A 24,824-nucleotide genomic window follows, 5' to 3' on the forward strand; every position below is an offset into this window, starting at 1 on the left:
ATTCTTCCAAGTGGTAAAGATACCTCAAGACAAATGCTGGGCATAGAAGCCACAGGGCATAAATATGCAAAGAAGTAAAAAGCTAACCTTTTTGAACAATAAGGCTTCTCTCTCACTTACCAACTTTACATTTCCCTGTATGGCCCCGGAAGATGACTGGTTAGTCAGAGACGGGTAAGATTCCTCAAGGGAGGAACAGCCTAAGACAGGCACAGTCACAGGGGGGCCATCAGGTGAGAAATTGGGGATCAACAGAGGTGAGGCTTAGAACCTCACCACCCCTGTTCTGAGAGAAATCTTCTGCATACGTGGATGTTATATTGCCCTTGTCTAGCTTGGATTAACACATAGTCTACAGGCACACACCTGATCATCTACATTTGCTCTCTTACAACAAACACTAAACTATGTTTTCTACCTTTATCTTGTATCTACCTACCACTTCAGCATCTTATTAAAAATCATAATAATAAAGAGAGAAATGTGGTATCCACATATAAATCAAGTATAAAAATCAAATGAGTATTCATATTTGAACTGACTGTTTATAGTTCATAATGCACGAGCAAAACCGAAAGTTTCTGTGATGACTGCCCTTGTACTGTTCACCATGTAAGAACTTATTCACTATGTAAGAACTTGTTCACCATGTAAGAAGTTGTTTGTTATACTTCAGAAGATTGGAGACTGATGAGAACTAGGCTTGGGGTGGATTAATGATTGTACATTGAGCATTGAGTCCCCTATACAGAATTTTATTGTTAACAACCATTTGATCAATAAATATGAGAGATGCCGTCTCGAAAAAACAAAAACAAAAACAAAAAAGCATATACTCTATTGTGCCTACTAGACTATGTTGCTATCTTATTTTCAACTATTGTCTTTTTATCTCCTCCAATTCCCTTAATTAAAAAAAAAAACTTCAATAACAGCTACAAAATTCATTAATTATATGTTATGTCTGTAAAGCAGCCTTATCATATCTGATTCTAAAGCATATTTTCTTAAACACTATGACAATGTTAAAATAACAAGTTAAAAAAAGAAATGTGATATCAAAAGCTTACAGAGGAAAATCTTAATTCAGAAGCCCAGTGAAACTACTAATGGGGTGACTAATTCAGAAAGGAGTCTCCTACCAAGTTTAAACTTAGAATGATGTACTTTTCACTGTCCATGTTATACTCTAGGCAACAAAAATTTTCCATCCACCCACTACAAAGGCATACCCTAATGAGGTGAGCAAAATTTTGTCTGAGTCCAGGTAAAACACTTCTACCAATTTATAAATATGCATAACACATATTTCAAAAACAAGTCAGTAACATATCTCTGCATTTGCCATAGGTTGTTAGATCTCTAACAGATGTGTTTCAGCTTGCACAAAAAAGTTAAATAACTACAGCCAAACTCTGACTTACTATATAATATCTCACTAAACAAATTAAGACTAATTCCCTTGATAATTTTATAACTATATTTTTACCTTTTTTAGCTTAAGTCATAGTTACTATCCTTAGCAGTTTTACTCTAAATGGATAGTGCAGTAAATTAACATTCCACTCTTTACATCATAGGTCCAGTACATCTCTATTTGGGCCCTCTGGGCTTTATATGTTACTGGCTCTTCATCACAGGTTAGTCTTTGTTACCTGGTCACAATGCAATTGCATATTAGTGACACCTAGACCATCAGATAACCTGTGGACAAGGTAGCAAGATGATCCTGATGACTCAGTAAGAAGTTAGAACAGCATGGAATATTAGATCTAGGTATCTTAGTTTACTAAAGCAGTTTTTATAAATATAGAAAGCACTAAGGCTCGAGTGTCCAAGTTTCCCTTGATCTAACACCACCAGTATGGCTACCAAACAGAGCAACAGTCCCTCAAGAAATTAGAGACACTCAAGAAATCATACTCACTAAACACCAATATCCCAGCCTGAGAACCTCTGGTCAGATTTGCTAAAAATGTATCCTTTGAATTTTTTGCAGTAACTTGTAGAGTCTCTTAATATTTATAGAAGCCTCCAATCTAGTTTTCTGTGGAACTTCTTGATCTTCACCTCTTTCTGGTAGCCTGATTTCTTTGCATTAAAAGAAAGGCCCATGAAATTAAATAATAATAATAATAATAGTAACATCATGGCACCATCTATCATGTGTACAAAACTTTTCACTTCACATATATTGATGTAACCAAACAGCTAAATATCCATGGTAATTGTTTTATTTAAACTAAAGAGAAACCCCCATAAAAGTGAAGAGAGCTGTAGCCAAAACAAAATAATGCTTGCTAAATGTCCATAAATATGAATGAATAAATCAAGCCATTAGGTACTTTAAATGATTTTAACCTGAGTGCAGCACTTCCTTGAACTTATCAGACATTCAGTAATCACTGAGGTCGTAGAAAATTCCAGCTTTGGAGCAATTCCCTGAAGGAGAAAAAGAGGGAATTCTTAGATATTTCAATTTTTAAAAAGGATAATTATTAGTGATGAAAATATAACCTAGAGTAACAAACACTTCTCAAGGTTCAGCTACTTCATCTGTTAGTTTGAATTTTTTATTAAAGATGGTGACACAGTAATGCTAAATGTTAGCAAGAAACAGTTTCATTGCAGATGATTTATTAATGAGTAACTATATTACTTTTATAGAAAAATTAATATATTTTTTCAAATTCAAGTATTTCCCTGTCAAATAATTCTAATATTTTAAAACTATGACATAATTAAATATATGAAAATAGTTAATGAATTTGAGCTCTTCTTACTTTTACAAATTAAGATATATTTACTATAGAATCAAGAAATATTTTGGACTGCCTCCTCATGTTAAAAAGAAACACCACAGCTTCTGGGTATACAATTCTTGAAAACAGAAGAGAGGTAAGTCTCTACCAATTCCTCCAACATTTTTTCCCATAGCATAGCTTACATTCAGTTCTATGAATGAACCTGGCTTTAATTTCTTATAACAGTTCAAACATCAGCTTGAACACTGTTTTGAAATAAGTGGAGTTACATGGGAAAATTCCAAAGAACAGTCACAAAGCACCTGAGAAAATATTTGGAAGCCCACAAATTATATGTTCACCAAAACATTAAAATATATTGTCTGTGCCAGTGTAGCTTCACTCTAATATAGAAGCCATATATTTGTCCTCTACAAACCCAAACTTTGATCTACTAGCTTTCAGTTTCAAACATCATATGTTACAGAAAAAGTAAATCTGAATTGCCTAAGAATTAACTGAACAATTGTTTTTCTGCAAACATATCTTTTACTAATGATGTCTACTATGCCTTTTGTTAGTTATCTATTGCTACATAACCTATTAGCAGTTTGGAGCATCAGTAAACACTTATTATCTTACATTGTTTGTTTGGATCAGTTATCTGGCAGAGGTTGAACAGGGTGGTTCTGGCTCAAAATCTTTCATGTGCTTGCAGTCAAGATGATGTTTGGGCTGCAGTCATCTGAAGATTTGACTGGAGCTAGATGGCCTGCTTCCCAAAAAGGTTCATTCACACACCTGCTAGCTGGAAGCCTCAATTTTTTTCAAGTTTTAAGCAAGAGGACCCAGCTGCTCATCACATAAATCTTCCCCTTGGACTGCTTGAGTGTCCTCATTATTTACCAGCTAATTTCCCAAAAGCAAGTGAACCAACAGCAAACCAAGGAGGAAGACACAATCATTTAAAATATTTTTATTGAAATACAGTTGATATACAGTATTATATTGGTTTCAGATGTAAAACATAGTGATTTGACAATTATATACATTACTAAATGCTCACCAAAATAAGTGTAATTACCATCTGTCACTATAAAAGATATTACAATATTATTGGCTATATTCCCTATGTTATACTTCTATCCCTGTGACTAATTTATTTTATAATTTGAATTCTGTACCTCTTTAGCCTCTTCACCTATTTCACCCACCCCATAACTCCCATACCCTGTGGTAACCAGCAGTCCATTGTCTGTGTTTATGAATCTATTTTTGGTTTGTTAATTTTTTTTTAAGATTTCACATATAAGTGAAATCATATGGTATTTGTCTTTTTCTGTCTGACTTATTTCACTTAGCATAATACCTTCTAGGTCCATCTATGTTGTTCCAAATGGCAAGATTTCATTTTTCTTTATGGCTGAATATTTGATTGTGTATTTGTACCAAATCTTCTTTACCCATTCATCTATTTATGGACATTTAGGATGAAGTCACAGTCATTCCTATGACTTAGTCTCAGAAATCTAACACTGTCACTTCTAACACATTCTATTCATTAGAGTCCCTAAGTACAATTCACACTCAAGAACAAAAGAATTAGGTTACCTTTTCAGTAAAGGAATACCAAAAATTTTGTGGACATATTTTTAAACCATCCTCTGATCCTCTGACCACAAGTTACTTACACTCCTCTCAGGTGTAAACTCAACTCATACCTTACCAAAAAAAAAAAAAAGAAAGAAAGAAAGGAAAGAAAATAAAGAATGAAAGAAAAGATGAGAAAAGAAAAATGTCTCCTTCTCTCATCCTTTTACAACTTCAGCTTGAAATCCAGATGTTGGCATCTAAGTCAAATCTTTATTTGGCCTCCTCAAGTGTGGTTTAGCACAGTTCCTAGAATACAGTCCCTCACAATTAGAAGATCTATGAACTAAAGAAATAAGTTATCTGCCCAACACATTTCCAAAGTATACACATGCAACAGACACAGGATAATCACTATAGACATCCCTATTCAAGAAGGGAGAAAACAAGAGGCAAAAAGGAGTCACTGGTCCATAGAAATTTCAGGATAATGTTAGAAATCCTTCAATTGGAAGTTTAGTCCTATTCCTGCTTATAAATAACTATCCATGGTTCTTGGTTTCACTCTCTGGGGTCTTAGGTCCATCCACTGAATTATCATTCCTTTGAAATGAGAGGTAGACCATTTTGGAATTGCACAGTCCAAGCTTTGGTCCTGTCAACACAATTTAGGGATCCAAAGGTCATTTTGTAATTTCTCTCCATTTCAGACCAACCAGATGATGTTTCTACCAATACCAGACTCTTAAAAATCATTTTTCCTTCTCATGTGAATCTTACCAAAGTTCAATCCATTAGAAAAGCCACCCTCTTCTCCACACTGGTCATCCACTGAGATTGCATCTTTGAAAAAAACCTATTTGAGGAAATTATTTTCTGAGACAATATCTTGGATCTTCTAGCATTTTACTCAAAGATTTTACAGTCATAACCTTAGTTTTACCATCAGACCATAGTTTCCTGAAAGTGCCTGGAATGATTTTTGCTCAGAAGTCATTTTTGATTTTAGCAATATTTGCCACTGGGAAAGGCTGAGAATCTTTAGAAACAGTAAGTTCTAACTCTTTGTTAAATGGCCTTTCCTTCTGCTTATCTATCTCCTTTCATACTTCACTATAAGCAGCAAGAGGAAACCAACCAGGCTTTCTATAGCCTGTCTAAAAGTCTCCTTAGACAGACCAACCCGTTAGGTAATTTTCTACATCCCACATTACTGCAGGTGACTGTGTTGCTAAACTATCTGCAATTACATAATAAGTATTCCTTTTTTTTTGGGTATCATTAATGTACAATTACATGAGCAACATTATGGTTACTAGACCTCTCCATTATCAAGTCCCCATCACATAGCCATTACAGTCACTGTACATCAGCGTAGAAAGATGCTATAGAATCACTACTTGTCTTCTCTGTGTTGTACTGACTTCCCCATGCCAACCGCCCCACATTATGTGTGCAAATGGTAATGCCCCTCATTCCCACTTCTCCCTCCCTTCCCACCCATCCTCCCCAGTCCCTTTCCATTTAGTAACTGTTAGTCCATTCTTGGGTTCTGTGAGTCTGCTGCTGTTTTGTTCCTTCAGTTTTTGCTTTGTTCTTATGCTCCACAGATGAGTGAAATCATTTGATGCTTGTCTTTCTCCACCTCGCTTATTTCACTGAACATAATACTCTCTAGCTCCATGCATGTTGTTGCAAATGGTAGGATTTGTTTTCTTCTTATGGTTGAATAATATTCCATTGTGTATATGTACCACCTCTTCGTTATCCATTCGTCTACTGATGGACACTTAGGTTGCTTCCATTTCTTGGCTATTGTAAATAGTGCTGCAGTAAATATATGGGTGCATAAGTCTTTTTCAAGCTAGGCTCCTGCATTCTTAGGGTAAATTCCTAGGAGTGCAATTCCTGGTATTTCTATAAAAATCAAATGGTATTTCCATTTTTAGTTTTTTGAGGAACCTCCATACTGCTTTGAACAATGGTTGAACTAATTTACATTCCCACCAGCAGTGTAGGAGGGTTCCCCTTTATCCACATCCTCACCAACATTTGTTGTTGTTTGTCTTTTGTATGGTAGCCATCCTTACTGGTGTGAGGTGATATCTCATTGTAGTTTTAATTTGCATTTCTCTGATGACTAGCGATGTGGAGCATATTTTCATGTGCCTGTTGGCCCTCTGAGTTTCTTCTTTAGAAAAGTGTCTGGTTCACATCCTCTGTCCATTGTTTAATTGGATTATTTGCTTTCTGTTTGTTGAGGTGCATGAGCTCTTTATATATTTTAGATGTTAACCCTTTATCAGATATGTCATTTATGAATATATTTTCCCATACTGTAGGATGCCTTTTTGTTCTATTGATGGTATCCTTTGCTGTACAGAAACTTTTCAGCTTGATATAGTTCCACTTGCTCATTTTTGCTTTTGTTTCCCTTGCCCGGGGAGATATGTTCATGAAGAACTTGCTCATGTTTATGTCCAAGAGATTTTTGCCTATGTTTTTTTCTAAGAGTTTTATGGTTTCATGACTTACATTCAGGTCTTTGATCCATTTTGAGTTTACTTTTGTGTATGGGGTTAGATGGTAATCCAGTTTCATTCTTTTACATGTAGCTCTCCAGTTTTTCCAAACCAGCTATTGAAGATGCTGTCATTTCCCCACTGTATGTCCATGGCTCCTTTATCATATATTAATTGACCATATATGTTTGGGTTAATATCTGGACTCTCTATTCTGTTCCATTGGTCTATGGGTCTGTTCTTGTGCCAGTACCAAACTGTCTTGATTACTGTGGCTTTGTAGTAGAGCTTGAAGCTGGGGAGCGAGATCCCTCCCACTTTAGTCTTCCTTCTCAGGATTGCTTTGGCAATTTGGGGTCTTCTGTAGTTCCACATGAATTTCAGAACTATTCGTTCCAGTTCGTTGAAGAATGCTGTTGGTATTTTGATAGAGATTGGATTGAATCTGTGGATTACTTTAGGCAGGATGGCCATTTTGACAATATTAATTCTTCCTAGCCAAGAGCATGGGATGAATTTCCATTTGTTAGTGTCCTCTTTAATGTCTCTCATGAGTGTCTTGTAGTTTTCAGGGTATAGGTCTTTCACTTCTTTGGGTAGGCTTATTCCTAGGTATTTTACTCTTCTTGATGCAATTGTGAATGGAATTGCTTTCCTGATTTCTCATTCTGCTAGTTCATCATTAGTGTGTAGGAATGCTGCAGATTTCTGTGTATTAATTTTGTATCCTGCAAATTTGCTGAATTCAGATATTAGTTCTAGTAGTTTGGAGTGGATTCTTTAGAGTTTTATATGTACAATATCAAGTGACAGTTTGACTTCTTCCTTATCAATCTGGATGCCTTTTATTTCTTTGTTTTGTCTGATTGACCTGGCTAGGACCTCCAGTATTATGTTGAATAAAACCGGGGAGAGTGAGCAACCATGTCTTGTTCCCGATCTTAGGGGAAAAGCTTTCAGCTTCTCACTGTTAAGTATGATGTTGGCTGTGGGTTTGTCATATATGGCCTTTATTAAGTTGAGGTACTTGCCCTCTATACACATTTTGTTGAGAGTTTTTACCATGAAAGGATGTTGAATTTTGTCAAATGCTTTTTCAGCTTCTATAGAGATGATCATGTGGTTTTTGTCCTTTTTGTTGATGTGGTGGATGATGTTGATGGATTTTCAAATGTTGTACCATCCTTTTATCCCTAAGATGAATCCCACTTGATTATGGTGTATGATACTCTGGATGTATTTTTGAATTTGGTTTGCTAATATTTTGCTGAGTATTTTTTTGCATCTATGTTCATCAGGGGTATTGGTCTGTAATTTTCTTTTTTGGTGGGGTCTTTGCCTGGTTTTGGTAGTAGAGTGATGCTGGTTTCATAGAATGAGTTTGAAAGTATTCCTTCCTCTTCTATTTTTGGAAAAATTTAAGGAGAATGGGTATTATATCTTCTCTAAATGTCTGATAAAATTCCATGGTGAATCCATCTGGTCCAGGTGTTTTGTTCTTCGATAGTTTTTTTATTACTGATTCAATTTCTTTGCTGGTAATTGGTCTGTTTAGATTTTCTGTTTCTTCCTTGGTCAGTCTTGGAAGGTTGTATTTTTCTAGAAAGTTGTCCATTTCTTCTAGTTTATCCAGTTTGTTAGCATATAAATTTTCATAGTATTCTCTAATAATTCTTTGTATTTCTGTTGTGTCTGTCATGATTTTACCTCTCTCATTTCTGATTCTGTTTGTGTGTAGACTCTCTTTTTCTCTTAGTAAGTCTGGCTAGGGGTTTATCTATTTTGTTTATTTTCTCAAAGAACCAGCTCTTGATTTCATTGATTTTTTCTATTGTTTTATTCTTCTCAATTTTATTTATTTCTTCTCTGATCTTTATTATGTCCCTCCTTCTGCTGACTTTGGGCCGCATTTGTTCTTCTTTTTCCAGTTTCAATAATTGTGAATTTATTTTATTCATTTGGGATTGTTCTTCCTTCTTTAAACAGGCCTGGATTGCTATATGCTTTCCTCTTAGAACTGCCTTCACTGTGTCCCACAGAAGTTGGGGCATTGTGCTGTTGTTTTCATTTGTCTCTATATATTGTTTGATCTGTTTTAATTTGGTCTTTGATCCATTGATTATTTAGGAGCATGTTGTTAAGTCTCCATGTGTTTGCAAGCCTTTTTGTTTTCTTTGTACAATTTATTTCTAGTTTTATACCTTTGTGTCCTGAGATGTTGGTTGGTGCAATTTCAGTGTTTTTGAATTTACTGAAGCTCTTTTTGTGGCCTAGTATATGGTCTATTCTGGAAAATGTTCCATGTGCTCTTGGGAAGAATGTGTATCCTGCTGCTTTTGTGTGTAGAGTTCTGTAGATGTATGTTTGGTCCATCTGTTCGAGTTTTTTTTCAGTGCCTCTGTGTCCTTACTTATTTTCTGTCTGGTTGATCTGTCCTCTGGAGTGAGTGGTATGTTGAAGTCTCCTAAAATGAATGCATTGCATTCTATTTCCTCATTTAATTCTGTTAGTATTTGTTTCACATATGTAGGTGTTCTTGTGGTGGGCACATAGATATTTATAATGGTTATATCCTCTTGTTGGACTGCTCCCTTTATCATTATGTAATGTCCTTATTTATCTCTTGTTACTTTCTTTGATTTGAAGTCTATTTTGTCTGATACGAGTACTGCAACACCTGCTTTGTTCTCCCTATTGTTTGCATGAAATATCTTTTTCCATCCCTTCACTTTTAGTCTGTGTATGTCTTTCAGTTTGAGGTGAGTCTCTTGTAAGCAGCATGTAGATGGGTCTTACTTTTTTTATCCATTCTATTACTCTGTGTCTTTTGATTGGTACATTCAGTCCATTCACATTTAGGGTTGTTATCAATAGATATGTACTTATTGCCTTTGTAGGCTTTGGATTCATGGTTACCAAAGGTTCAAGGGTAGCTTCTTTACTATCTCAGCATCTAACTTTAACGCACTTATTATGCTATTAGAAGCACAGTCTGATGATTCCTTATTTCTCTCCCTTCTTTTTCTTCCTCCTCAACTCTTCTTTCTTAAACTCCTTTTCTCCTCCTCCTCAATTCCTTGTATGTTAGGTTTTTTTTTTTTCTGTACTCTTCTGTGTTTCCCTTGACTGATTTTTTGAATAGCTGATTTTTTTAGTTAGAATTTGGTTGATCTTCTTTCTTTGCTGTGATTTTATTTTCTCTGGTGATATCTATTTAGCCTTAAGAGTCTCCATGTGTAGCCTTAGGAGTACTTCCATGTAGGGCAGTTCCTTGAAAATACACTGTAGAGGTGGTTTGTGGGAGGTAAACTCCCTCAACTTTTGCTTATCTCAAAATTGTTTATTCCCTCATTCAAATTTAAGTGATTATCTTGCTGTATACAGTATTCTTGGTTCAAGGCCCTTCTGTTTCATTGCATTAAGTATTTCATGCCATTCTCTTCTGGCCTGTAAGGTTTCTGTTCAGAAGTCTGATGATAGCCTGATGGGTTTTCCTTTGTAGGTGATCTTTTTTTCTCTCTCTGGCTGCTTTTAATTCCCTCTCCTTGTCTTTGATCTTTGCCATTTTAATAATTATATGTCTTGGTGTTGTCCTCTTTGGGTACTTTGTGTTGGGAGATCTGTGAACTTCCATGGTCTGAGTGACTATTTCCGTCCCTAGCTTGGGGAAGTTATTAGCAATTATTTCTTCAAAGACACTTTTATCCCTTTTTCTCTCTTCTTCTTCTCCTGGTACCCCTATAATGTGAATATTGTTCCATTTGGATTGGTCACACAGTTCTCTTAATATTTTTTCCTTCCTAGAGATCCTTTTATCTCTCTCTGCCTCAGCTTCTCTGTATTCTTGTTCTCTGATTTCTGTTCCATTAACAGTCTTTTCCACTTCATCCAGCCTGCTCTTAAATCCTTCCATTGTTTGTTTCATTTCTGTTATCTCCCTCCAGACTTCATCCCTTAGCTCTTGCATATTTCTCTGCATATATGCATTTTATAAGATATGCATATCTTATAAAAGATATAAATGGTTATATCTTTTATTTTGACTTCTTTTTCAGGTAGATTGGTTATTTTGGTCTCACCAGGCCCTCTCTCTGGCGTTTGGGTGCTTTTGGACTGAACAAGGTTCTTCTGCCTTTTCACTGCAATAGATGTGATCGCCGGCAAGTGGCGTGTGTGTCAGCTGGGAGAACAAAGTCCCTTCCTGCCTGCTAGTCACCTTTCCCATCTCTGCTGCCTTTGCCAGTCAACCTCACATAGGGAGCAGCCTCTGGGTTGATTCCCTGAGCTGCTGTGGGCGGGGTGACCCTCTGGATGGCCTAGGGCCCTGCTGGGTGTCATAGGTGAGCCACATGTGTTCTCCTGAGAGAACAGTGCCCCTTCATGCTTTCTGGACTCTGTGCCAGCTTCCTCTGCTTGTGCTGGTCATCAGGTGCATGGAGCAGCCTCTGGGTTAATCCCCTCTGCTGCCATGGGCGGGGCGGCCCTTGGGATGGCCTAGGGCACTGGTGGTGGTTGCAGGTGAGCAGCGCATGTTCACCATGAGAGCCAAGCCCCTACCTCCCTTCCAGACTCTGTGCCAGCTTCCTCTACCTGTGCTGGTCATCAGGTGCATGGAGCAGCCTCTGGGTTAACCCCCTCTGCTGCCATGGGTGTGGCAGCCCTTGGGACAGCCTAGGGCACTGGTGGTGGTTGCAGGTGATCAGCGTGTGTTCGTTGTGAGAGCAGAGCCCCTATGTGCCTTCTGGACTCTGTGCCAGCTTTCTCTGCCTGTGCCTGTCAACCAGGTACAGGGGGTAGCCTCTGGGTTGATTCCCTGAGCTGCTGTGGGCAGGGCTGCCCTTGGGATGGCCTACAGCACTGGTGGGAGTTGCAGGTGAGCAGCACATGGTTGCCATGAGAATAAAGCCCCTTTGTGCCTTCCAGGCTCTGCGCCATCTTCCGCTGTCCGTGCCAGGCAGCTGCACACAGGGGGCAGCCTCTGGGTCTGGCCTAGCTGCACGCTGGGAGAAGACTCTGTGTGGTTGCTGTGGGCAGGGCTGCTCCCCAGCTCGTCCACAGCAATGGCAGCTTGCAGTGCCAGCAGGGGGGAATGAATGGCAGGCTGCTTATCACCATGATGGGCTTAGGAGCTGCATTGCCACTCAGGGGATTAGGGCACCAGATGTTCCTTAAAGTTCCCAGCCTGCTGGGCTGAGTCTGCCAAGAAAATTTTGTCCACCTTTTAAACCCTTGTCCCTTTAAGACTTTTAAAGTGCCAGCTTTTGTTTTGTCCCAGGGGAGCCAGCTGTGGGGACCTGCTTGCAGTCTCCATCTCGGATTTTACTTTTCCATTTCTCTAATATCCAGTACACCATGCGATGTGTGTCTTTGCTCCTGGTGCAGATTACTAGGGCTGGTTATTTAACAGTCCTGTGCTTCCACTCCCTTCCGCCAGTGAGCTGGGGTCAGAGGAGTGTTTGGGTCCCACTGGGTCTCGGCTTTGTTTCCTACCCTTTTTGTGGGATGCTGAGTTCCCTCAGATGTAGATGTAGCCTGGCTGTTGTACTGTATCTTCTGGTCTCTCTTCTAGGAATCTAAGTATTCCTTTTAACCAATAACATTTACCTCACTTTCTGGCAAACACTCATCTGAGAGTTTCTTTAAGGCTCCTCAAGCTTTCAAAACATTCTAGCAAAGCCTGGTCCAGCTTCTGCCCTCTCCATAGAGTTGCTTTTGTGTCCTCACACACAGCCGCTGGCTTACTCCAGAGTCAGTGATACAAAAGTGAGAGCAAGGAGGAAGCTACAATACATTTAATGACCTGGTCTCAAAGTCTAATAATAGTCACTTTATTGCATTATATCTATTAGAGTCACTAAGTACAGTCTATAGAATTAAATCTGACTTTGGAAAAGAGAAGGATCAAATTATTCGTGGTCATATAATTACCATAGCCTGGATTTCAATTTATCAATTTACACCCCTCACCCCCACATCTTATATTGCTGGTTACATAGTAAATGCTCACTGTTTTAGCCATTGTTTTTACTGAGCTTTCAAAACCCATATGTTGTCAGTTGATATTGTCAAGGGAAACAGAATAGGATATATATATATATATATATCCTGTTATGAGAGAGAGAAGGATTTATTTGAAGGAATTGGTTCCCACAATGGTGATGGTGAGGGTGGCAGGTCCAAAATCTATGGACAGGCTGGCAGGCTAGAAAAGCAGGTAGTATTTCTATGTTACAGTCTTCAGGCAGAATTCCTTATTCTTTGGGAAACCTCAGTGTTTTCTCTCCAGGCCTTCAACTAACTGAATGAGATCTACCTATATTATAAACAGTAATCTCCTATCCTTAAAGTCAACTGATTGTAAATGTTAATCATATCTAAAAAACACCTTCACAACAACATCTAGACTAGCATTTGAATAAATAGCTGGGCACCATAGCCTAACCACGTTGACACATATGATTAATCCTCACAACATTTCAAATGTCAGTTTCTCTATGAAGTCTACCATAAGATATAATTCATTCATTAGTTCCATCAAGAGGCATTTTAGTACTTACCTCATGCAAAATGCTGTGCTAAGAGTTAAATTAATGAGAAGTCACAAATTCTGTTTTTATGAGTTCACGGTCTAAAGGAGGTATTAGCATAATACCCAATGCCATGATGTCCACAGCCACTATCATATCACTAACATTTACTGAGCCCTTTCTATGTGCCAGACACTGCTATAATCATTCATAAGGTTTCATTAGTCCATCCAACAGCTCTATGATAGCTCTATGTTATAGTGCTTTGCTCAAGTTTACTTAGGTACACGGGATAGTGCCAGGATTTAATCCCACATGTGATTGGAATCCTTGCCACAGTAGGAGTTAAGGAGGACAACCCAAGACTCAGACAGATGTCTATGCAGAATCACAAAAACTCTTAAGAAAGGTAAATTATTGCCTATAAGGAAAACAAACTACTGAATGGAGTGTTTTTTCCATTCATATTTAAATAAAATAAGTGATAAAATTAGATTCACATCTATTGTTTTGTGGTTCAAATTACATATGTGCCACTTCTTATTGTTCTTCTACTCAGAATTAAGGGTCTGATTTGTGTATACATAGCTTAGTGTCATCCAAAGAACCTGTAGTGGTTCTACTCTTTGCCGATTATCTATCAGTTGGGGAATGTTTTTAAAGATACAGCCAGGTCTCTAGTCTCTAAATAGGCTCTCACTTTTGGCTGGGCTCTCACTGTCTCCCCTGTACATACATAGCTTCACAGTCAGTCAGAAGTATGTGGAGAGCTTATCTCAGTCCTTTTATTGCATGCTTACTTTGAGCATCTCCCTGTCAACTTTCTGGCAGGTGGGCTGTTCATTCTAACTGAAACTATGATCAGCCTAGTAAAGCTGTGGGGTCATCCACTTCCATCTGAATCCACCACATTTAGCTGGCAAGCCACACTATTTGTCCCTATGATTCTGATACCAATTCCAATGTGTGGGTTTTCCATCACCACCAAATAATTCTCTGCGGCACCAAGCAGTGTCCTACAGTTTAACTCAGTTCTGACATTATCTGCGTGGTGATAGTATAGGATCCCTCATGGGAAAGGTTCAGCCCTACAAAACAGTCCCCTTCCCACTTCAGAAGTAATAACAAGTCAGCTTGTGACCTGTACTTCTGACAATAAGCTATATAAATAGGAGGTTCCCACAACCCCCTCCTCAGGTTCAATTAATTGGCTCCAGTGGCTCTCAGAACTCAGGAAAATAGTTTACTTACTGTTTATCAGTTTATTATAAAGGGGTATGATAAAGGATACAGATGAATATCCAGAGAGAAGAGATTAGTAGGGCAAAATATGTGGTAAGGGGCATGGATCTTCCATGCCTTCTCAGGCATGCTGCTCTCCCAGCACTTACTTCCATGAGTTCCCAGTTGGGAAGCTCACCAAACTCAGCCTTTTTGGATTTTTATGGAGGCTTCACTGCATATGCATGACTGATTAAATCACTGGCCACTGTAACTGAACTCGAACTCCAGTCCTTCTGCCCTCCCCAGAGGTCAGGGGAGAGGCTGAAAGCTCCAACCCTCTAATCACATAGGTAGTAGGTCCCTGCAACCAGCCGCCATTCTCAGGTCATCAAGGGGCTTTCCAACAGTCACATCATTAGCATAACAGAAGATACCTTTATCACTCCCATCACTAGGAAATTGAAAGGGTTTCCATAGGTCTGTGCCAGAATGGGGATAAAGATCAAATACATATTTCTTATTATAAACCACAATACCACAGTCTCATGGCCCCAAATTAATTCTGACCCCTCTGGTGGCAAAGCTGATTTTCCTGCCCAGCCCCAAGCTTGGTGAAACTACAGTTCTCATTGGCCACTTGGGATTTGGGTGCTATCCCAGGAAAGAAGACCACATACTCCCACCATTTTTGCTCAAAGGTTCAGCCGTTATTCAAGCATAAACTCTTAATTTGTCCTGTCTTAAGAGTCTTACTTGCCAGTCCTGCATCCTGAAACTGTTGACTGTGACAATGCTGTGCAGTTTTATACTTCTTTAGTGTGGAGAGAGGAATTGCCAACCTCTATACACCGCCACTACCAGAAGTCCCACTGTGTGTGTGTGTAGCCTTAGTAATCCAACATCTGAATATATGTGAAAGTAACTCAAATTAAATGAAGACAGACCTATTAATGGCCCATACTCTTATTTTTATATTGCCAATTTGGTATAATACAACATTTTTAATTACTTTTAAAAGACCATAATTTTGTTTTTGTATCATTAATATAAAATCACATGAGCAACATTGTGGTTACTAGATTCCCCCCATTATCAAGTCCCCACCACATACCCCATTACAGTCACTGTCCATCAGCACAGTTAGATGTTACAGAGTCACTAGTCTTCTCTGTGCTATACTGCCTTCCCTGTGCTCCCTCTACATTATGTGTGCTAATTGTAATGCCCCTTTAAAAGACCATAATTTTTAAATCAGATTTTGTTTCACTGCAAGTTTCTATACTGCTGTTGAACCATTCTTTGAAGACTTTTATAGTACAGAAGGTGGCTAATGGACACTGAAAATATCCCAAAGGAGGTATATTTTCATAGATTTGATAGTCAAGTTTTGTTTCTCAGAAAGCTGAAGGTCCTATTTCCCAGGACAGAGTATGTTACAAACCTAAACCCAAAGGAGAATTTATTTAGTTCACCATCTTGGCTCATATATCACCCTGTTTTCTTTACTCAGACTCCTCTAAAATTTTATACTTCGTGATTGTCCAGATTATCTCAACCTACACAACTTTCACTTTTTTCTTTTAAATAGCAAGAACTTCTCTCAGTTTCTCTAAGTAGAAGACACTTTCAGGGAAAAAAGATTTCTATATCATCCAAAAAATGTTGAAGGAAGTTCAGGAAAAGATGTGAGAGTTTGCTGTCACAATGCAACTTTCTTTTTTGGTATATGAACATGTAGTTCCATTACATGAACATTTAATAATTAATCCATCCAAATTCCTACTAGTGGATATTTCAATTATTTCCATTTTTCACTGTTAATGAACAATGTTATAAATGAAAATTCCTAAGTAAGCTCTTTGAATGCCAGAGAGAATACATCTCTCTAAGACAGATACCTAGAAGGCTATGAGGATCTTTGCCTTAGTAGATAATTCTGAACTGTGGTTGTTCTAGTTCACATAGCATAGTAGCATATAAGAGTTTCCATTTTTTCACAACTTTGACATTGTCAAATTTATTATATTTTACCAATCTTATAGCTCTAAAAATGAAATCATATGATTGTTTCAGTTTGGATTTCCCTACAAGCTAATGAGATTGAGCACTTTTTCAGATGTTTATTGGTCATTCTGTTGAGAGAAAAATAGAGAAGAGATGAGATACAGATAAACAGAGACTGTGGAGGGGGAAAGACAGGAAAAGTAGAGAAGAGAAATCAGAAGAATATAAGGAAAAATAACACTTGCTAATTTTGAATGAAAGATGAATGGGATTATTATATTATTTTCATTTATATTTCAGTATATTTAATTAACATCATAATTTCAGAAAACAATTATATTCTGAACCAAATTAAACTTGAATTAGTTCTTCACATTTCAGAATGACCATGATTCTGCAACACAAACTGATTCAGAAAATAATAAGCACTTACTCGAAGGCCAGAAATCATCCTCATGGTAACCTGGCGGTTTGAGTCATGGTGCCCAGAAATTTGATTTGGACCTGGGAACATGAAATCTCGTGTATTTTCATCATATGTAGACAGTGTTTCACCCCCTAAAATAAAAATACCCTATGATTCAAATTATAACAAAATATTCTATTTAGAAACAAAACCATCAAGTATAATTTACAGGCCTGATGCCTTACTGAAATACCTGGTGCAGGGTCATTTTTTTCTCTATGAAAGGAAAATTAAAGTTACGTTAAATGGACTAATACATTTCCTCATTCAGAAACATAGTATATATTAATTTTTCCTCTTCCTTTTGTAAAAGGGGGATAATCATGTAAATTTAGTGAGTACGTATGAGTTCCAAGAAAAAAAAATCCCTTATAAGCATACGGAGTCGGTATGACATTTATACATCTAAAACTCAACTATCATCTCCACAGATTTTTTCCTATCATCCATTTGTTTCTCCCTGCCATTATAAAATATTAGGTTACATATTGAAAAAAATGTAGACATTTTCCAGAATTTGTGATTATCTGAATTAGGTATATACATAATACTCAAAATTTTTCAGATTACTAGTTTTCAATAAAATAAAGCTATCCATTGTTCACATAAAATAATTATTTGATAAGATAGGTTTCTTTTATAATTATAGAAGTCATAACAGAAATAAAACATCCTTCATATTTTAACCCTACCTATTCCATATATTCATATTTGTTAAGTAGATAGTTTTATTACCCTCCCTTCCCAACTACAGTCCACACATAAAAACAAAGATAATTAATTTATCAACAAAAGTATATAGTCTGAGAAAAATCACAAAAACTTAAAAGTCAATTTTTCGGAATGCTACAAAATATGCTAGGATGACATCAGATTATTTCCCACTTTCAACTGTTATGGTTTATTCAATTTTAAGAGAATGTGTTCGAATATCATTTATGTCAATCTTTTCTGTATATATTATTTTCATCTATTGATATTTTATACATAGTGTATCAATATGAGAAACTCAACATTGTTCTTAATTTAGGAAGAATGGGAAAAGATATTTTTCTAAAACATTTATTACATTGAAATGGGTTCACACACCAATTACCTTATCAAAATATAATACAGTACCTGGTGGAACCAGTTGAATCAACTCAAGCAATGCTGTATCATCTGAAAGTTTAAAGCAAAATGTCCTTAAGTAAACAAATTAATAATAAAAATTAGTTACTTTACCATAGAAGTATCTAAAAGTTAGAGTAATTCCTAGACAGACTACATATATGTTTATATTTTACTATATTCTGTATACATTTTTTTTTGGTTGACACATCTCATTATTAATCTATAGTAGAGATTAACCCTTCAATCTTCCTGGGTTTTTTCTTCTCTGGTATTTCTCAATGACAATTTTTTTAGAGCAGCTATAAGTTTACAACAAAATTGAGAGGAAGGTACAGAGTTTTCACATATATCCCCTGTCCCCACATATGCACAGCCTCCCCCATGATCAGTACCACCCACAAGAATGACACACTTGTTACTGGGAATGAATCTACATTACCACATCATAATCATCCAAAGTTTATAGTTTACCTTAGAGTTCATTCTTGGTGATGTATATTCTGTGGGTTTGGACAGATGTCTAATGACATATATCCATCATTATAATATCATACAGAGTGTTTTCACTGCCCTAAAAATCCTCTGTGCTCTGCCTATTCATCTCTTTTCATCTCTTCAACTCCACCCACCCTCAGCAACTACTAATCTTTTTATTGTCTCCATAGTTATGCCTTTCCCAGAATGTCATATAGTTTGAATGCATGCTGACTTTTCATATTGGCTCCTTTCACTTAGAAACATGCATTTAATGTTCCTCCATGTCTTTTTATGGTTTGATAGCTTTTTTTAGTGTTTAATAATATTTCATTGTCTGGATGTACCACACTTTATCCATTCATTTACTACTAAAGGGTACTTTGGCTACTTCTAAGTTTTGGCAATTATGAATAAAGCTGCTATAAACATCCTTGTGCAGGTTTTTGTGTGGATATAAGTTTCCATATCCCTTGGGAGATGCAAATACCAAGGAGCATTATCTTCTAGATCACATGGTGAGAGTATGTTTAATTTTGCAATAAACTGCCAAACTATCTTCCAAAGTTACTGTTTCATTTTGCATTCCTACCAGCAATGTATGAGTCCCTATTGCTTCATATCCTCATGAGCATTTGGTGCTGTCAGTGTCCCAGATTTTAGTCATTATAGGTGTGTAGTGGTATCTCACTGTTTTCCCTGATGACATATAATGTGCAGTGTCTTCATATGCCTGCCATTTGTATATCTTCTTAGCTAAGGTAACTCTTAAAGTCTTTGGTCCATTTTTAAATTAGGTTGTTTGTTTTCTTATTGTTAAGTTTTAAGAGTTCTTTGTACATTTTGGATATTAGTTCTTTATCAGATATGTCTATTGCAAATATTTTGTATCAATCTATGGCTTGTCTTCTAATTCTCTAGATACTATCTTTCACAGAGCAGAAATTTTTAATTTAAAGGAAGTCCAGCTTATCAAAGTTTTCCTTCATGGATGATACCTTTGGTGTTGTATCTAAAAAGGCAGCACCATACTCAAGGTCATTTAAGTTTTATCATATGTTACCTTCTAGGAGCTTTATGGTTTTGCATTTTAGTTGGGCCTAAGATCCCTTTTGAGTTACTTTTGGTGAAGGGCATACAGTTTGCATCTAGTTGCATTGTTTTGCATTGGGCTGTCCAGGGGTCCAGCACTGTCTGTTAGGGAAACTGACTGTGCTCCACTACACTGCCTGTGCTCCTTTGTCAGGGAGCAGCTGACTTTACATATTGGCTGTTGGTCCATCTTTAAAAACACAAACTATGTCTATGTCTTAAGCAGAGTGGTGAGGACAGCTAGGTATATTACATAACTCCTTGTACTTTCACTATGTCTGAAGTATTTTAAATAAATTTATAAAAATAAGAATAAAAGATAAATGATGCCCTTTCTCCCAAGAACCCATGAAAAAGGCATAATCTCTTTCTTTAAATTCTGCCATTTTTATCCAAGGGGAATCTCAGTCATTTAACCTAATACCAAATGTCAAATCTATTAAGAAATATTAAATACTCCTTAAAGGTCATAACTTGGAACTGTAATAAGAAAAAATAACTGATATGGACCTTTTCCTCAAGAACCTTGCATCACATTGAGAAGGCAAACATTAAATGAAATAAACACATAAATAAATATATAATTACAAACTACAAGTACAATGAAAGTAGTGCAGGCAGTGCTAAAGAGTATATAAGGCCAAATCCAGTCAGGGAGTCAGAGAAAGCTGAGGGAGAGCTCTTAGGATCAGATCTATAGTAGAATAGGTATCAACTGGGAGTTGGGAGCCTGGGGAAGTAAAGTTTTTCAAGCAGGAGGAACAGGATATACAAAGTCTCTAAATACAGCATAGCAGGGTAATCTCTATGAGAGATGAGATGTCTCAAAAACAAATCTCCTGCTAAAATCAACTTGAAAAGGCAGATAATGAAGGCACAAGAGACTTAACAAGTAGTAAAAAAGTTACCAATCTGAAATTTAGTATAAAAGGAAACAGAGAGAGGTAAGCCTGGCATTTGAGGCTGTGTTTCCCTTTGGATATCTGACAACTCTGAGAGAGGTAGCTAAGAGGTTGAAAAGCTGAACATAGCTTTTGATAAACTCATGAAGTAGAGGACCAAAAACTGGAGTAACATGGCCTTGGAAAGAGAAGGGGGTGGGGGGGGTCAGCAGGTAAGAGGAAATGGCCTAACTGGCTTGGCTACAGGAATGGACCTTGAAAATACAAACCATAAGAGTAAAGAGTAAACTAAAAATTGATAGCCAACACTATATACTGAATGTTTGTATCCCCCCAAAATTCACATACTGAAATCGTAGCCCCTGGTGTAATATTTGGAGCTGGGGTCTTGGAAAGTGATTAGGGCAAACCTTACGTGAATGGGATGGGTGCCCTTATAAAAGAGAACCAAAGAGCTTCTTTGGTCCTTCTGTCATGTGAGCAGTGTCTTGCTAATGTGGTTTTAGCCAGGGCAAGATCACAGTGAGACCGAGGAATGACAATGTTATGTTCTTGGGGTGAAAGGGTTTATCCCAACTTTATTCCCACAGTGGCAGGTCAATCACTAGAATCCTGTCCACTCAGAGCGAGTCTGCATGCAGCAAGCCTGTCTCTGCCTCTGGGCCTCTCTACCCTGCCCGCTGTCTCAGTCTCTGTTCTTGGCGCTGCCACTACTCCAGTCTCTGCTCTTCTGCAGCCCTGTAGCTGTGCAGCCATGCCACGATGTTGCCCAGAGCACTGGGTGGAGCTCTTTATATAGAGTCAGTAGCATCGTATTGCCCACACGTGTGTAGTTAGCTAGCTGACCAGGGCCAGGTGAGAATCCTGACCAGAGGAACCTTCACTTTATCCACAGGAGGCAGGAAGAAGACAGCTGTCTATGAACCCAACGGGGACCCTCAGCAGACACCAAACCTCCTAACACCTTAGTCTGGGACTTCCCAGCCTCCAGAACCACGAAAAATAAACCTCTATTGTTTATAAGCAACCCAGTCTATGATATTTTGCTGTAGCAGCCCAAACAGACTAAGACAGCTACAGTAATTAAGAAAGCATAATATTTATGCAAAAATAGATGACAAATAGACCCATGTAGCAGAACAGAAAATCTAGAAAAAAATATAATTTATGACAAAGTAATGATGGAGTAATGGGAATAAGAGTATGTTTTCTGCAAATGGTATGGCTCAATTAGATATACATAAAATAAAAATGAAATTTTATCCCTACTTCATACTATATATAAAAACAAAATCCAGGTGGACTATAAATCTAAATGTAAAAGGTAAAGGAATAGGTTTCTAGAAGATTATACAGAAGAATATCTTCATAATTGGTGTAGGGAAAGAATTCTTAAATATAAAAGCACTAAGCATGAAGGAAAAGACTAATAAATCAAACTACATTATTAATACTCCAGAAATCCTAGTCACAGATAGCAAATCAAAAGCTACAGTAAATACCTTAAGAGAGAGTGCCAGAATGCCATTAACCCTCTGTACCTTCATGAACAATTGCTATAATCATTTCCTCTAATGTCTACTCACCTGCCCTAACTACAAAGGTTAACTGGTTGGAATGTATTTGCCATTGTGGATTTAAAACAACCCTGAGTTCTGTAAACTCTCCTGAGGACTGAGGCGGGAAACTCTCATTCACAGACTGAAGGATTTATTCTCAGCCTTCAGATCTTCACCTGAAAGCATTTTAAATACTCCAGACACTGGATAAGCACTAATTCCCAGAACCCGAAAAGCAGGGGCTCTAATGAAACTGCTATTTTTCTCTACAAACAAGTGAAATCAATAAGGACACCTGGTAATCTATTGCAATATAAAGATCCTATCTTCTCTTTTCCCAAATGAAGCCAGAGAAGCTATTATAAATTCTCACATACAAAATACATTTCCTAACCAAAGGATTATAGCACTACAAATAGCTCTCTCTCAATAGGTTCCAACAGTCATAGAAACAGTAATGAGAGGCAGTTATATGATGCATTTGTGATATTTTACTTAACTCCCTGGACATCGAGTACCTAGTGTGCTTCAGGTATTGCCATATGCACTAGAGATTCAGCAGTGAACAAAACAGGAAAAGTCTCTCTCTAATGAAACTGTCTTTCTAGTGAAAGAGAAAGTACAAAATAATAGATCAGTGCCAGGAAGAAAAACAGGAGGACCATGTATCCCCATTTTCCCTGAGCAGTACTTTTTTATACCTGTTGTGTTGGTGGAAGTACTGAAAGCATACTCTTTTACTCTCTTAATATCCTGGTAGAAGATACAATAACTCTAAAGATAATTGGATAGAGATTGAGATATTAACAAATAAGGGGTACTATTTTAGATCTGTTGGTATGAAAAGGTCTCTTATTATGATGATAACTTGAGTACTAGAAAGAAGTGAGGCAGCCAGCAATAAGCATATTTGAATGAAGAGCTTTTCAGGCAGTACACTTGTGACAGTACACTGTGGGGGGACGGGGAAGGGAGGGAGGAAGAGGGAGTAGGAGAGACACCAAGAGTGTGTCTGCAGAAGACAGAAGAGAATCTGTAGACCTTCAGTGAGAATGGAAGAAAATCCAAGTTTCAACAAAGAAATCTATGAAGTAGAAATCTTTTCCTCTTGTTTTTGCCTAAAAAATAGTTCTTAGGGCATACCTTTAGCCATAACTAATTTTATTCTGGTAAATTCCAGGATTAAAACCATTTTCCTAAGGAGAATGTCTTCTCAGTAAATGTAAAATTGCCCTATTATGGCTTTTAGTATTAGTGACACTTAATATCATTTTATATATCATAAATATGTATTTCCCTGATGCCTTTGGTGATTCTGGGCCCTTGGAGTTTCCTCAGAGGTATAGATATGGTGTGAAATGGAATTGGTAAACACCCCAATAATGATAATAGTAATAATAATAACACACCACCAGTAATAATAAACAAGGGACATTTTAATTGTTTACTGTACACCAAGGCTGTTCTAAGTACTTTATCTGAGGTTACTCAAGGATCTGACTATTTACTTACCAGACTGTCCAGTTAAGGGGATCTCCTTGAGCATTTGGACTATGCTCAATTTACTTTCAGATAATATAATCTTAATTAATGAATTTTGGATTTAACAGATAAAGAAGCACCCATTAGTTTTTTATGTTATACAATGGGTAATGACATTTGTGACTCACAGTTCTAGTAGTAGAATAGGTAGGTGGAAATTCTGGAAGAGTCCATATTGGTTCAATGTTTCCTTACTTGAAATGCTTCTCTTTGCTTTTGACATGAAGTCTGCTTTACTTCTTTGGGCTCCATTTCATATTTTCTTTAAAGGAGCTGTTACTACCATTTTCACCATCACTCTGTGTTTAAGTATAAAGACTAAGTACTACAGAGGCTCACTGTAGGGACTTACATAAGCCATCTCCACAGCTTTCTCCCCCCACTTTCTCCTTCCATCAGAGATCTATGTGGTTTTTAGAAAGCTGACCACCTGAACCAAAAGTAGAATATGTATAAGCTATGCCAATTGCATATTATATCCCCATCCTACTGTGATTTAAATAAATCTCAAGACCTGATAAAGACTACAGAACACATTTCTTATTCTTAAGAATTTGATGGGAAGATTTGAGGCCTAAAATTGCTACAATTTTGCTATCATGAATTTTACTACCATAAATGAGGTTAAGATTCAGGAAGATATAACAATTATAAATGTATAAACAAAACAGAGCCCCAAAATAAGTATATCAATCTAATACACATCCAGTTAGAAGAGAGAAACCACACAGGGAATGTTCAATATAAAGTACTATCAACTATATTAGGGGTTAAAGTAATGAGGGATTATCTAAGAAGATGTAAGAGAACTTAAAAGCACATAGTAATAGTGGATAAAAGGAACAACCATTACTCTGAGGGCACAGAGACAGAGCCCAAGAAGAACTCTCCCCAAGCTCTCCTCCCCACTGCTGAAATCCAGAACTTGTCAGAGAAGGTATAACCTTGGTTCACTGAAAGAGAGAAAAGTTGCTGTAGTACCATACCAGTAGAATTTACTGGAACTCTCCCTAAGGAACTTGCCAGAAATCATCCCTTGAGGACGCAAGGTAGGCTATTCAAAGG

General features: G+C 37.3%; 1 protein-coding gene across 4 annotated transcripts in view; it reads right to left on the bottom strand.

Annotated features, from left to right (window-relative positions):
* SPATA6 (spermatogenesis associated 6) overlaps nt 1-24,824 on the bottom strand; it is a 161,064-nt gene that overhangs the window by 101,493 nt on the left and 34,747 nt on the right. For 2 of the 4 annotated variants that reach the window (XM_036893140.2, XM_036893139.2), the window contains exons 4-6: nt 18,197-18,238; nt 17,045-17,169; nt 2,362-2,442 (exon numbers count right to left, since the gene is read on the bottom strand). In XM_036893140.2, the coding sequence (XP_036749035.2) occupies nt 2,362-2,442; nt 17,045-17,169; nt 18,197-18,238 (248 nt within the window). The remainder of the gene's footprint in view (nt 1-2,361; nt 2,443-17,044; nt 17,170-18,196; nt 18,239-24,824) is intronic. The other 2 variants (XM_057500190.1, XM_057500191.1) reach the window with 2 other exon arrangements.

Source organism: Manis pentadactyla, chromosome 4 (genome assembly GCF_030020395.1).
Source record: "Manis pentadactyla isolate mManPen7 chromosome 4, mManPen7.hap1, whole genome shotgun sequence".
NCBI classification, from domain to species: Eukaryota; Metazoa; Chordata; class Mammalia; order Pholidota; family Manidae; genus Manis; species Manis pentadactyla.